The 14,967-nt window shown below is 59.7% G+C and overlaps 1 protein-coding gene across 1 annotated transcript; it reads left to right on the forward strand.

The window, feature by feature from the left end:
• Window positions 1-3,036: 3,036 nt before the first annotated feature.
• On the forward strand, window positions 3,037-14,718 carry mrpl18 (mitochondrial ribosomal protein L18). Its single transcript, XM_063039847.1, has 4 exons — window positions 3,037-3,191; window positions 6,459-6,639; window positions 13,164-13,395; window positions 14,394-14,718. Exons 1-4 carry the CDS (start codon window positions 3,143-3,145, stop codon window positions 14,469-14,471), a joined length of 540 nt encoding a protein of 179 aa, XP_062895917.1. The 5' UTR covers window positions 3,037-3,142; the 3' UTR covers window positions 14,472-14,718.
• Window positions 14,719-14,967: the final 249 nt, after the last annotated feature.

The raw sequence follows: 14,967 nt of genomic DNA on the forward strand, positions 1-14,967 counted from the left end.
ACCGGGGCGTCTCCACACACCGGTGGGCCTGTGTGTGGGGGCCGGACCTCCTCCCCGTCCCCTGTCGTTCGGCCCGAGTCCGGAGGAAGTTCGGTTTCCGTGCGGGGAGCCGCGACGGGGGGCTTGCTTGCTGTCGGAGAGGCTGTGTGCTGGCAGGGGCAGACTTGTACATTCAGCTCTTCCTTTTCTCGAGACTGAGGGGCAGCGGTGGGAGCTGAAAGTGACGGTGACCAGCACGACCACACCAGACGCGTCACAGCAAACATTTTGACACGAGACAACAGGTTTCACGGCAAATGCCAGTGAGATTGAACTGACCCTGATTAGGCTGTAAGGCTGTAACATATAGGAGCAGAATTAGGCAATTTGCCACAGGTTCACCACTCTCTGGCCAGAGAAATTCCTCCTCATCTGCGTTCTAAATGGACACCACTCTCTTCTGAGGCTGTGTCCTCTGGTCCTAGACTCCCCCTCTACAGGAAACATCCCCTCCACATCCACTCTATCTGTGTCCTCCAGTCCTAGACTCCCCCACTACAGGAAACATCCTCTCCACATCCACTCTATCTGTGTCCTCTGGTCCTAGACTCCCCCCACTACAGGAAACATCCTCTCCACATCAACTCTATCTGTGTCCTCCAGTCCTAGACTCCCCCCACTACAGGAAACATCCTCTCCACATCCACTCTATCTGTGTCCTCTGGTCCTAGACTCCCCCACGACAGGAAACATCCTCTCCACATCCACTCTACCTGTGTCCTCTGGTCCTAGACTCCCCCACGATAGGAAACATCCTGTCCACATCCACTCTATCTGTGTCCTCTGGTCCTAGACTCCCCCACTACAGGAAACATCCTCTCCACATCCACTCTATCTGTGTCCTCTGGTCCCAGACTCCCCCACTACAGGAAACATCCTCTCCACATCCACTCTATCTGTGTCCTCTGGTCCCAGACTCCCCCACTACAGGAAACATCCTGTCCACATCCACTCTATCTGTGTCTATCTCTCTCTTTCCGTGCCTCTCATAATCTTCTGAACCTCTCCCAGATCTCCCCTCGGCCTCCGGCTCTCTGGAGAAAGCGACCCAAGTTTATCCAGCCTCCCGTAGGAAGGCACACGCCCTCCAAACCAGACGGCGTGCCGGTGAAATCTCTTCAAGGAAGAACAAAATGGATCCGCCGTGATGGAATGGCGGACATCCCAGACTCGATGGGCCGAATGGCCCGATTCCGTTCCTGCGTCTTATGGTCTCTTCGTCTCTGGTTTTCTCCCTCCTATTCCATCTGTCTCCCTCCCTTCCACCCTATCTCTTTTTCTCCAAGTCTCTTCTCCCTTTCTCTCATGTCCTCGCCCTCCTCTCTCCCTTTAAATCCTCCCTCTCCCGTCTATCTTTTTTTTTGTCTGCTTTTCTCCCTTTCTCTTTCCCTCCCTCCCAGTCTCTCCTCCCTTCCTCGCCCTCCTCGTTCTATAAATCCTCCCTCTCCATCTCTATCTCTATCAGTCTGTTTTTCTCGCTTTCTGTCTCTATTTTCTTTCTCTCATTACCTCACCCTCCTCTCTTTCTACGAGTCCTCCTTGTCACCTCTCTCCCTCTCCGTCCCTCCTGTTGGCCTGCACCACCCAGTCTGCCCCAGGAGCTTCAGAGTTCTTTCACAACCTATATCCTCGTAATGCACGTTATTACTTTTTGAGAGAAAACGTTTGGGTCCCGCATTTTCCGTGAACTGTGTGCAGATGGAAACCGTTAAAATTCAGACACCAAAGATAAACATGGGAACGTACATTATTCATAGTCATACTTTATTGATCCTGGGGGAAACTGGTTTTCGTTACAGTTGCACCATTAATGGTAATAAAACCATAAATAAATAGTAATATGTAAATTATGCCAGGAAATAAGTCCAGGACCAGCCTATTGGCTCAGGGTGTCTGACCCTCCAAGGAAGGAGTTGTAAAGTTTGATGGCCACAGGCAGGAATGGCTTCCTATGACGCTCCGTGTTGCATCTCGGTGGAATGAGTCTCTGGCTGAATGTACTCCTGTGCCCAACCGGTACATTATGTAGTGGATGGGAGACATTGTCCAAGATGGCATGTAACTTGGACAGCATCCTCTTTTCAGACCCCACCGTCAGAGAGTCCAGTTCCATCCCCACAACATCACTGGCCTTACGAATGAGTTTGTTGATTCTGTTGGTGTCTGATACCCTCAGCCTGCTGCCCCAGCACACAACAGCAAACATGATCGCACTGGCCACCACAGACTCGTAGAACATCCTCAGCATCATCCGGCAGATGTTGAAGGACCTCAGTCTCCTCAGAAAATAGAGACGGCTCTGACCCTTCTTGTAGACAGCCTCAGTGTTCTTTGACCAGTCCAGTTTATTGTCAATTCGTATCCCCAGGTATTTGTAATCCTCCACCATGTCCACACTGACCCCCTGGATGGAAACAGGGGTCACCGGTACCTTAGCTCTCCTCAGGTCTACCACCAGCTCCTTAGTCTTTTTCACATTAAGCTGCAGATAATTCTGCTCACACCATGTGACAAAGTTTCCTACCGTAGCCCTGGACTCAGCCTCATCTCCCTTGCTGATGCATCCAACTATGGCAGAGTCATCCGAAAACTTCTGAAGATGACAAGACTCTGAGCAGTGGTTGAAGTCCGAGGTGTGGAGTCCCCCACTGGCCCAAGAATTGTGTGTGACAGATCAGAGCTGGGGTCAGGTGATGTGTGCTGTTGGAAAGAGAAAGGGACTTGGCCCCTGCAACGGGTTATAAAAAGACCTTCTGCTTGCATTTTGCAAAGTGCTTTAGCACTGAGGAGTATTTCTATTTTTCTGAGCTGGCTGTTAACCTGCATTGCAACTTTGTGTGACTGCCAGCCTTTACATCTTGCCCTCATCCACACTAATCACCCCCTACCGCCCCAACATGACCAGTTGCACGGTTGTTGATGCTTTGCTGCCAACTTACCTGGAAGTTTTGTCTCCCCACCCCCCCCCCCCACACACCTGAGATCGGGGGTCGTGGCCCCTTTAAGAGCCGCCGCCTCCTTGGACCTTCTGGGGCGGAGCCAGTGACGCAACCACGTAGTAGGAGCCGGGGCGGGGTTCGTGCGCGGTGACGTCAGGCGGACAATGGCGGCGGCGCTGCGCGGCGGGCTGGCGGCGCGAGCGGGCGCCCCAGGTAACGGCGGGCGCGGGGTGGGGGGGGGTCGGTCGTTGCTGGCTGGCGGGGGTCCTGGCTTCTGATTGGCTGAGGGACAAAGGGCCGAGGGGGGGGGGCGAGCTCCGCAGTGTTCGCTGAATGGCTGGTTAGGCACCCGGGTGAGGGTCACGTGGGGAGGGTTAGGGGTTCAATCTGATTGGCTGGCTGATCTGCGGGGAGAACAGCACGCCGCAACCTGATTGGTGGGCGGTCACGGCGCGGCTTCAGCCCGGCCGCTGATTGGCTCATTGAGCGGGATTGATCCTGCCAGTGGCCTCCGATTGGCTGTTTGATGAGCAAGTGTTTGTTGATTGGTCGCTGATCAAGGTGAACCTGACTGGTTAGATCATCAGCGTACCCTCGGATTGGTCAATTGCCCCTACTGAGGGTCCACCCTTGTTCCTGATTGGTTGCTGACCAGGTAGGGTGTTGGCTCACCTCTGGTTGGCTGCAGTAGAGTTCAGGTGTCCCATTGGCCATTTCCACCGGATGGGTCTCTGCGCTGGCTTCCAATTCGCCAGTTCCTGAGGCGAGGCCTCCGAGTGGCTGACTGACCGGTTGGAGCTTCACCTGGGGCTCCAATTGGCCGGTTGCCCATTTGGAGTTGCAGACCGGCATCCCATTGGCCAGTTGACCCATTGAGTCTCCGGCGTAGGCTGGGATTGGTTGGTTGACCAGTTTGAGCCTCCGAGCTGGCCATTGATTGGCTGGTAGATTAATTAGGTCTCCAGACTGCCTCTGATTGGCCGGTTGACCAGTTGAGCGCCCAAGCTGGCCTCTGATTGGCCGGTTGACCAGTTGAGCACCCAAGCTGGCCTCTGATTGGCCAGTTGACCAGTTGAGTCTCTAAATAACTCCAATGGAGGCAAATACCAGAGGGTCAGGTCGCCGAGGACAGGAGTGTGTTTAATTGGGGAAAGGCAAATTGTGAGGCTATAAGGCCAGAACTTGCGGGTGTGAATTGGAATGATGTTTTTGCAGGGAAATGTACTATGGACACGTGGTCGATGTTTAGAGATCTCTTGTGGGATGTAAGGGATAAATTTGTCCCGGTGAGGAAGATAAAGAATGGTAGGGTGAAGGAACCATGGGTGACAAGTGAGGTGGAAAATCTAGTCAGGAGGAAGAAGGCAGCATACATGAGGTTTAGGAAGCAAGGATCAGATGAGTCTATTGAGGAATATAGGGAAGCAAGAAAGGAGCTTAAGAAGGGGCTGAGAAGAGCAAGAAGGGGGCATGAGAAGGCCTTGGCGAGTAGGGTAAAGGAAAACCCCAAGGCATTCTTCAATTATGTGAAGAACAAAAGGATGACAGGAGTGAAGGTAGGACCGATTAGAGATAAAGGTGGGAAGATGTGCCTGGAGGCTGTGGAAGTGAGTGAGGTCCTCAATGAATACTTCTCTTCGGTATTCACCAATGACAGGGAACTTGATGATGGTGAGGACAATATGAGTGAAGTTTATGTTCTGGAGCATGTTGATATTAAGGGAGAGGAGGTGTTGGAGTTGTTAAAATACATTAGGACAGATAAGTCCCCGGGGCCTGAAGGTATATTCCCCAGGCTGCTCCACGAGGCGAGAGAACAGGAAGGGAGCAGTTACTCTATTGGGGGTATTCTATAGGCCCCCTGATAGCAGCAGAGATACAGAGGAGCAGATTGAGAGGCAGATTTTGGAAAAATGCAACAATAACAGGGTTGTTATCATGGGTGCCTTTAACTTCCCTAATATTGATTGGCACCTGATTAGTTCCAGGGGTTTAGATGGGGCAGAGTTTGTTAAGTGTGTCCAGGAGGGATTCCTGTCACAGTACGTGGACAGGCCGACTAGGGAGAATGCCATACTAGATCTAGTACTAGGTAACGAACCGATCTCTCAGTGGGTGAGCATCAGGGGGACAGTGACCACCGCTCCCTGGCCCTCAGCATTATCATGGAAAAGGATAGAATCAGAGGACAGGAAAATTTTTAATTGGGGAAGGGCAAATTATGAGGCTAGAACTTGCGGGTGTGAATTGGGATGATGTTTTTGCAGGGAAATGTACTATGGACACGTGGTCGATGTTTAGAGATCTCTTGTGGGATGTTAGGGATAAATTTGTCCTGGTGAGGAAGATAAAGAGTGGTCGGGTGAAGGAACCATGGGTGACAAGTGAGATGGAAAATCTAGTCAGGTGGAAGAAGGCAGCGTACATGAGGTTTAGGAAGCAAGGATCAGATGGGTCTATTGAGGAATATAGGGAAGCAAGAAAGGAGCTTAAGAAGGGGCTGAGAAGAGCAAGAAGGGGGCATGAGAAGGCCTTGGCGAGTAGGGTTAAGGAAAACCCCAAGGCATTCTTCGATTATCTGAGGGAAAAAAGGATTACAGGAGTGAAGGTGGGACCGATTAGAGATAAAGGTGGGAAGATGTGCCTGGAGGCTGTGGAAGTGAGCGAGGTCCTCAATGAATACTTCTCTTCGCTATTCACCAATGAGAGGGAACTTGATGATGGTGAGGACAATATGAGTGAAGTTGATGTTCTGGAGCATGTTGATATTAAGGGAGAGGAGGTGTTGGAGTTTAAGAGTCGCGATGTAATGATGCAGCTCTATAAAACTCTGGTTAGGCCACACTTGGTGTACTGTGTCCAGTTCTGGTCACCTCACTATAGGAAGGATGTGGAAGCATTGGAAAGGGTACAGAGGAGATTTACCAGGATACTGCCTGGTTTAGAGAGTATGCATTATGATCAGAGATTAAGGGAGCGAGGGCTTTACTCTTTGGAGAGAAGGAGGATGAGAGGAGACATGATAGAGGTGTACAAGATAATAAGAGGAATAGAGTGGACAGCCAGCGCCTCTTCCCCAGGGCACCACTGCTCAATACAAGAGGACATGGCTTTAAGGTAAGGGGTGGGAAGTTCAAGGGGGATATTAGAGGAAGGTTTTTTACTCAGAGAGTGATTGGTGCGTGGAATGCACTGCCTGAGTCAGATACACTAGTGAAGTTTAAGAGACGACTAGACAGGTATATGGAGGAATTTAAGCTGGGGGGGTTATATGGGAGGCAGAGTTTGAGGGTCAGCACAACATTGTGGGCCGAAGGGCCTGTACTGTGCTCTGGGTCTTCCATGTTTCTAATTGGCTCTGACTGGTGCATTGACCAGTCGAATCTCCACACTGGGCCCGAGATATCGATTGTATGCGATCCCTCATCCCCCATCTCTGGCTTCTTTCTCGACCCACCCTGACCTTCTCCCCTCTCCCAGCGACAGGCGTCCGCACCCTGGTCCAGACGAGCCGCCCGCCCCGGGGCGCCGACACCGAGGACAACGCGATCGTGGGCCCTCGCTTCCTGAACCGTAACCCACGCAACCTTGAACGCCTCGCCCTGGCGCGGAAGGACAGGGGCTGGCAGACCACCTGGCCCAGGAGGGACTTCTGGCACCGGTAATTTGACGGGCCGAGTGGGCGCGGGGCAATGGGGCTCCTGGGCGAGGGTGGGACACGCACCGTGAACGGTGGGGAGTGTCGAGGGACGGGGGGACTCGGGGTACGAGGGTGGGACACGCATCGTGAATGGTGGGGAGTGTCGAGGGACAGGGGGACTCGGGGTACAAGGGTGGGACACGCATCGTGAATGGTGGGGAGTGTCGAGGGACAGGGGGACTCGGGGTACGAGGGTGGGACACTGAGCGGTGGGGAGTGTGGAGGGACAGGGGGATCTCGGGGTACGAGGGTGGGACACTGAACGGAGGGGAGTGTCGAGGGACGGGGGACTCGAGGTACGAGGGTAGGACACTGAACGGTGGGGAGTGTCGAGGGACGGGGGGACCTCGGGGTACGAGGGTAGGACACTGAACGGAGGGGAGTGTCGAGGGACGGGGGGACTCGGGGTACGAGGGTAGGACACTGAACGGTGGGGAGTGTCGAGGGACGGGGGGACTTGGGGTACGAGGGTAGGACACTGAGCGGAGGGGAGTGTCGAGGGACGGGGGACTCGGGGTACGAGGGTAGGACACTGAACGGTGGGGAGTGTCGAGGGACGGGGGGACTCAGTGTACGAGGGTAGGACACTGAACGGTGGGGAGTGTCGAGGGACGGGGGGACTCGGGGTACGAGGGTAGGACACTGAACGGAGGAGAGTGTTGAGGGACGGGGGGACTCAGTGTACGAGGGTAGGACACTGAACGGTGGGGAGTGTCGAGGGACGGGGGGACTCGGGGTACGAGGGTAGGACATTGAACGGTGGGGAGTGTCGAGGGACGGGGGACTCGGGGTACGAGGGTAGGACACTGAACAGAGGGGAGTGTCGAGGGACGGGGACTCGGGGTACGAGGGTAGGACACTGAACGGTGGGGGGTGTCGAGGGACGGGGGACTCGGGGTACGAGGGTAGGACACTGAACGGTGGGGAGTGTCGAGGGACGGGGGGACTCGGGGTACGAGGGTAGGACACTGAACGGAGGGGAGTGTCGAGGGACGGGGGACTCGGGGTACGAGGGTAGGACACTGAACGGAGGGGAGTGTCGAGGGATGGGGGACTCGGGGTACGAGGGTAGGACATTGAACGGTGGGGAGTGTCGAGGGACGGGGGACTTGGGGTACGAGGGTGGGACACTGAACGGTGGGGAGTGTCGAGGGACCGGGGGACTCGGGGTACGAGGGTAGGACACTGAACGGAGGGGAGTGTCGAGGGACCGGGGACTCGGGGTACGAGGGTAGGACACTGAACGGAGGGGGGTGTCGAGGGACGGGGGACTCGGGGTACGAGGGTAGGACACTGAACGGTGGGGAGTGTCGAGGGACGGGGGGACTCGGGGTACGAGGGTAGGACACTGAACGGAGGGGAGTGTCGAGGGACGGGGGACTCGGGGTACGAGGGTAGGACACTGAACGGAGGGGAGTGTCGAGGGATGGGGGACTCGGGGTACGAGGGTAGGACATTGAACGGTGGGGAGTGTCGAGGGACGGGGGACTTGGGGTACGAGGGTGGGACACTGAACGGTGGGGAGTGTCGAGGGACGGGGGGACTCGGGGTACGAGGGTAGGACACTGAACGGAGGGGAGTGTCGAGGGACGGGGGACTCGGGGTACGAGTGTAGGACACTGAACGGAGGGGAGTGTCGAGGGATGGGGACTCGGGGTACGAGGGTAGGACATTGAACGGTGGGGAGTGTCGAGGGACGGGGGACTCGGGGTACGAGGGTAGGACACTGAACGGAGGGGAGTGTCGAGGGACGGGGACTCGGGGTACGAGGGTAGGGCACAGAACGGAGGGGAGTGTCGAGGGTCGGGGACTCGGGGTACGAGGCTAGGACACTGAACGGTGGGGAGTGTCGAGAGATGGGGGACTCGGGGTACGAGGGTAGGACACTGAGCGGAGGGGAGTGTCGAGGGTCGGGGGACTCGGGGTACGAGGGTGGGACACTGAACGGAGGGGAGTGTCGAGGGACGGGGGACTCGGGGTACGAGGGTAGGACACTGAACGGTGGGGAGTGTCGAGGGACGGGGGACTCGGGGTACGAGGGTGGGAAACTGAACGGAGGGGAGTGTCGAGGGATGGGAGGACCTCGCGTACGAGTGTAGGACACTGAACGGTGGGGAGTGTCGAGGGACGGGGGACTCGGGGTATGATGGTAGGACACTGAACGGAGGGGAGTGTCGAGGGACAGGGGGACTCGGGGTATGATGGTAGGACACTGAACGGAGGGGAGTGTCGAGGGACGGGGGGACTCGGGGTACGAGGGTAGGACACTGAGCGGAGGGGAGTGTCGAGGGACGGGGGGACTCGGGGTACGAGGGTAGGACACTGAGCGGAGGGGAGTGTCGAGGGACGGGGGGACTCGGGGTACGAGGGTAGGACACTGAGCGGAGGGGAGTGTCGAGGGACGCGGGACTCGGGGTACGAGGGTGGGACACTGAACGGTGGGGAGTGTCGAGGGACGGGGGGACTCGGGGTACGAGGGTGGGACACTGAACGGAGGGGAGTGTCGAGGGACGGGGGGACTCGGGGTACGAGGGTAGGACACTGAACGGTGGGGAGTGTCGAGGGTCGGGGGGACTCGGGGTACGAGGGTAGGACACTGAGCGGAGGGGAGTGTCGAGGGACGGGGGGACTCGGGGTACGAGGGTAGGACACTGAGCGGAGGGGAGTGTCGAGGGACGGGGGACTCGGGGTACAAGGGTAGGACACTGAACGGAGGGGAGTGTCGAGGGACGGGGGACTCGGGGTACAAGGGTAGGACACTGAACGGAGGGGAGTGTGGAGGGACGGGGGGATCTCGGGGTACGAGGGTAGGACACTGAGCAGAGGGGAGTGTCGAGGGACGGGGGAACTCGGGGTACGAGGGTAGGACACTGAACGGAGGGGAGTGTCGAGGGACAGGGGGACTCGGGGTACGAGGGTGGGAAACTGAACGGTGGGGAGTGTCGAGGGACGGGGGTACTCGGGGTACGAGGGTAGGACACTGAACGGAGGGGAGTGTCGAGGGACAGGGGGACTCGGGGTACGAGGGTGGGACACTGAACGGAGGGGAGTGTTGAGGGACGGGGGACTCGGGGTACGAGGGTGGGACACTGAACGGAGGGGAGTGTCGAGGGACGGGGGGACTCGGGGTACGAGGGTAGGACACTGAACGGAGGGGAGTGTTGAGGGACGGGGGACCTCGGGGTACGAGGGTGGGACACTGAACGGAGGGGAGTGTCGAGGGACGGGGGGACTCGAGGTACGAGGGTAGGACACTGAACGGAGGGGAGTGTCGAGGGATGGGGGGACTCGGGGTACGACGGTAGGACACTGAACGGAGGGGAGTGTCGAGGGATGGGGGACTCGGGGTACGAGGGTAGGACACTGAATGGAGGGGACTGTCGAGGGACAGGGGACCTCGGGGTACGAGGGTAGGACACTGAACGGTGGGGAGTGTCGAGGGACGGGGGACTCGGGGTACGAGGGTGGGACACTGAACGGAGGCGAGTGTCGAGGGACGGGGGACTCGGGGTACGAGGGTGGGACACTGAACGGAGGGGAGTGTTGAGGGATGGGGGGACTCGGGGTACGAGGGTAGGACACTGAACGGAGGGGAGTGTCGAGGGACAGGGGGACTCGGCGTACGAGGGTGGGACACTGAACGGAGGGGAGTGTCGAGGGATGGGGGGACTCGGGGTACGAGGGTAGGACACTGAATGGAGGGGAGTGTCGAGGGACGGGGGGACTCGGGGTACGAGGGTAGGAACAGGGGACCTCGGGGTACGAGGGTAGGACACTGAACGGTGGGGAGTGTCGAGGGACGGGGGACTCGGGGTACGAGGGTGGGACACTGAACGGAGGCGAGAGGGTGGGACACTGAACGGAGGGGAGTGTCGAGGGATGGGGGGACTCGGGGTACGAGGGTAGGACACTGAACGGAGGGGAGTGTCGAGGGACAGGGGGACTCGGCGTACGAGGGTGGGACACTGAACGGAGGGGAGTGTCGAGGGATGGGGGGACTCGGGGTACGAGGGTAGGACACTGAATGGAGGGGACTGTCGAGGGACAGGGGACCTCGGGGTACGAGGGTAGGACCTGAGCGGAGGGGAGTGTCGAGGGACAGGGGGACTCGCGGTACGAGGGTAGGACACTGAACGGTGGGGAGTGTCGAGGGACGGGGGACTCGGGGTACGAGGGTGGGACACTGAACGGAGGGGAGTGTCGAGGGACGGGGGGACTCGGGGTACGAGGGTAGGACACTGAACGGAGGGGAGTGTCGAGGGACGGGGGACTCGGGGTACGAGGGTAGGACACTGAACGGTGGGGAGTGTCGAGGGACGGGGGACTCGGGGTACGAGGGTGGGACACTGAACGGAGGGGAGTGTTGAGGGACGGGGGGACTCGGGGTACGAGGGTGGGACACTGAACGGAGGGGAGTGTCGAGGGACGGGGGGACTCGGGGTACGAGGGTAGGACACTGAACGGAGGGGAGTGTCGAGGGACGGGGGACTCGGGGTACGAGGGTAGGACACTGAACGGAGGGGAGTGTCGAGGGACAGGGGGACTCGGGGTACGAGGGTAGGACACTGAACGGAGGGGAGTGTCGAGGGACGGGGACTCAGGGTACGAGGGTGGGACACTGAATGGAGGGGAGTGTCGAGGGACGGGGGGACTCGGAGTACGAGGGTGGGACACTGAGCGGAGGGGAGTGTCGAGGGACGGGGGGACTCGGGGTACGAGGGTGGGACACTGAACGGGGAGTGTTGAGGGACAGGGGGACTCGGGGTACGAGGGTAGGACACTGAACGGAGGGGAGTGTCGAGGGACGGGGGACTCGGGGTACGAGGGTAGGACACTGAACGGTGGGGAGTGTCGAGGGACGGGGGACTCGGGGTACGAGGGTGGGACACTGAACTGAGGGGAGTGTCGAGGGATGGGGGGACTCGGGGTACGAGGGTAGGACACTGAATGGAGGGGAGTGTCGAGGGACGGGGGACTCGGGGTACGAGGGTAGGACACTGAACGGTGGGGAGTGTCGAGGGACGGGGGACTCGGGGTACGAGGGTAGGACACTGAACGGAGGGGAGTGTCGAGGGACGGGGGACTCGGGGTACGAGGGTAGGACACTGAACGGAGGAGAGTGTCGAGGGACGGGGGGACTCGGGGTACGAGGGTAGGACACTGAACGGAGGGGAGTGTCGAGGGACGGGGGGACTCGGGGTACGAGGGTAGGACACTGAACGGAGGGGAGTGTTGAGGGACGGGGGGACTCGGGGTACGAGGGTGGGACACTGAACGGAGGGGAGTGTCGAGGGACGGGGGACTCGGGGTACAAGGGTAGGACACTGAACGGAGGGGAGTGTTGAGGGACGGGGGGACTCGGGGTACGAGGGTGGGACACTGAATGGAGGGGAGTGTCGAGGGACGGGGGGACTCGGAGTACGAGGGTAGGACACTGAACGGAGGGGAGTGTCGAGGGACGGGGACTCAGGGTACGAGGGTGGGACACTGAATGGAGGGGAGTGTCGAGGGACGGGGGGACTCGGAGTACGAGGGTGGGACACTGAGCGGAGGGGAGTGTCGAGGGACGGGGGGACTCGGGGTACGAGGGTGGGACACTGAACGGAGGGGAGTTTCGAGGGACGGGGGGACTCGGGGTACGAGGGTGGGACACTGAACTGAGGGGAGTGTCGAGGGATGGGGGGACTCGGGGTACGAGGGTAGGACACTGAATGGAGGGGAGTGTCGAGGGACGGGGGACTCGGGGTACGAGGGTAGGACACTGAACGGAGGAGAGTGTCGAGGGATGGGGGGACTCGGGGTACGAGGGTGGGACACTGAACGGAGGGGAGTGTTGAGGGACGGGGGACTCGGGGTACGAGGGTAGGACACTGAACGGAGGGGAGTGTCGAGGGACGGGGGACTCGGGGTACGAGGGTGGGACACTGAACGGAGGGGAGTGTCGAGGGACGGGGGGACTCGGGGTACGAGTGTCGAGGGACGGGGGGACTCGGGGTACGAGTGTCGAGGGACGGGGGGACTCGGGGTACGAGGGTGGGACACTGAGCGGAGGGGAGTGTCGAGGGACGGGGGACTCGGGGTACGAGTGTCGAGGGACGGGGGGACTTGGGGTACGAGGGTGGGACACTGAGCGGAGGGGAGTGTCGAGGGACGGGGGGACTCGGGGTACGAGTGTCGAGGGACGGGGGGACTCGGGGTACGAGGGTGGGACACTGAGCGGAGGGGAGTGTCGAGGGACGGGGGGACTCGGGGTACGAGTGTCGAGGGACGGGGGGACTTGGGGTACGAGGGTGGGACACTGAGCGGAGGGGAGTGTCGAGGGACGGGGGGACTCGGGGTACGAGTGTCGAGGGACGGGGGGACTCGGGGTACGAGGGTGGGACACTGAGCGGAGGGGAGTGTCGAGGGACGGGGGGACTCGGGGTACGAGTGTGGAGGGCCTGGGTTATGGTGGCCGTTCAGACGTTGTCCCCTCCCTCCCGCAGGCTGTGGTTCCGCCGGAGCCAGCACTACGTCTCGGCCGGAGTGGACGCTCCCGACGGGCGGACGGTGATCTCGGCCTCCAGCGGCGAGTGGGCTCTGAAGCAGCACCTGGCCTCCCCCCGGGGTGGGGCGGCCGCCCGGAATGTGGGCCGGGTGCTGGGCCAGCGGTGCCTGCGGGCCGGCCTGGGCTACCTCTCCTTCCACGCTCTCCCCGGCCAGATGCGCAACGAGACGGTGAGGAGGGCTGCGGGGGAGGGTGGTGGTTGCCGCAGCAACGGTCGCCCTTGGCCTGCATTGCCACGGCAACTGTTTCCCTGGTCGCCAGCGCGACGAGGCCTCGGTTGCCGTGGCGAGGGATATCTTGTAGTTGAGGCTTCCCAGCCTTGGTTGCCATGGCAAGAATTCCCCCCCAGTGATTGGGCGTCATGGGCCTCAGTTGCCATGGCAACAGTCACCTTGTAGATAAGGCCTTTTGGCCTTGGTTGCCATGGCAAGAATTACTCCCCGAGTGATTGGGCGTCATGGGCCTCAGTTGCCATGGCAACAGTCACCTTGTAGTTAAGGCCTTCTGGCCTTGGTTGCTATGGCAAGAACTCCCCCCCCCCCCCCAGTGATTGGGCGTCATGAGCCTCAGTTGCCATGGCGAGGGATACCTTGTAGTTAAGGTCTCCCAGCCTTAGTTGCCATGGCAAGAATTCCCCCCCCCAGTGATTGGGCATCATGGGCCTCAGTTGCCATGGCAACAGTCACCTTGTAGTTAAGGCCTTCTGGCCTTGGTTGCCATGGCAAGAATTACTCCCCCAGTGATTGGGCCTCATGGGCCTCAGTTGCCATGGCAACAGTCACCTTGTAGTTAAGGCCTTCTGGCCTTGGTTGCTATAGCAAGAACTCCCCCCCCCCCAGTGATTGGGCGTCATGAGCCTCAGTTGCCATGGCGAGGGATACCTTGTAGTTAAGGCCTTCTGGCCTTGGTTGCTATGGCAAGAACTCCCCCCCACCCTCCAGTGATTGGGCGTCAGTTGCCATGGCGAGGGATACCTTGTAGTTAAGGCCTCCTGCTCCGAATTCTCCCTCCCCGCCGCCCCCCACCGCCGGGGATTGGGTGTCACGGGTCGCCGTGGGCCGCGGCTTCCCCCCGTCAGTCCGGGGGTGTCACGGCAAGCCCGGGGAGGTTAGCGGGCCACGCCTCACCCCTCTCCCTCGCTCACTACCTCTCCCTCCTCCTCCGGCAGATGCAGCTGTTCTGCGCGGCCATGAAGGAGGCCGGCGTGATCCTGAGCGAACCCCGCCGCGTGCGCGGGAAGCAGTGAGGCGGCGGGGGGGTTGGAGAGAGAGACCGGGCCGACGGATCGCGGGGAAGACTCACCTCGGGAGGGGTCTGGTGCCGGACGTGCACAGCAAGATCCCAGCATCTCCCCTCCCCCCCCGCCGGGGCTGGGGGGGGTAGGCAACTGAATCGCGCGCAGCGGGAAATCCGTCGAACTTGCGGCAGCCGTACCTGGAAATGAATCTGTAACTTACAATGAGTGTGTACGTGTGGAATTAAACTCGGCATGAAACGCTCTAGTCCCGTCGTAAGTCCAGGGGGGAGACGGTCTCTGGCCCCCGCCGAGCACGAGAGATCGAGGCGCGAATCCACCCCCCCACCCCCCCACCGTTCGGAAATCGGACGGCGTAGGGGAAGAAGTTATTCCCGAATCGTTGAGCGAGTGCCTTCAGGCTCCTGTACCTCCTCCCTGACGGTAGCAGTGAGAAGGGGGCAACTCTTCTCTATTATTTAAACGGGGAGAGAATTCAAAGTTCGGA

The sequence above is a fragment of the Mobula hypostoma genome, unplaced genomic scaffold (assembly GCF_963921235.1).
Source record: "Mobula hypostoma unplaced genomic scaffold, sMobHyp1.1 scaffold_166, whole genome shotgun sequence".
Taxonomy (NCBI): Eukaryota; Metazoa; Chordata; class Chondrichthyes; order Myliobatiformes; family Myliobatidae; genus Mobula; species Mobula hypostoma.

Excerpts from the sequence above, each read along its gene's own strand:
- mrpl18 (XM_063039847.1), top strand. The coding sequence starts at position 3,143 with ATGGCGGCGGCGCTGCGCGGCGGGCTGGCGGCGCGAGCGGGCGCCCCA. Across the intron at positions 3,192-6,458 it reads GGCGCGAGCGGGCGCCCCAG|CGACAGGCGTCCGCACCCTG; the intron begins GTAACGGCGGGC and ends CCCCTCTCCCAG. Across the intron at positions 6,640-13,163 it reads AGGAGGGACTTCTGGCACCG|GCTGTGGTTCCGCCGGAGCC; the intron begins GTAATTTGACGG and ends TCCCTCCCGCAG.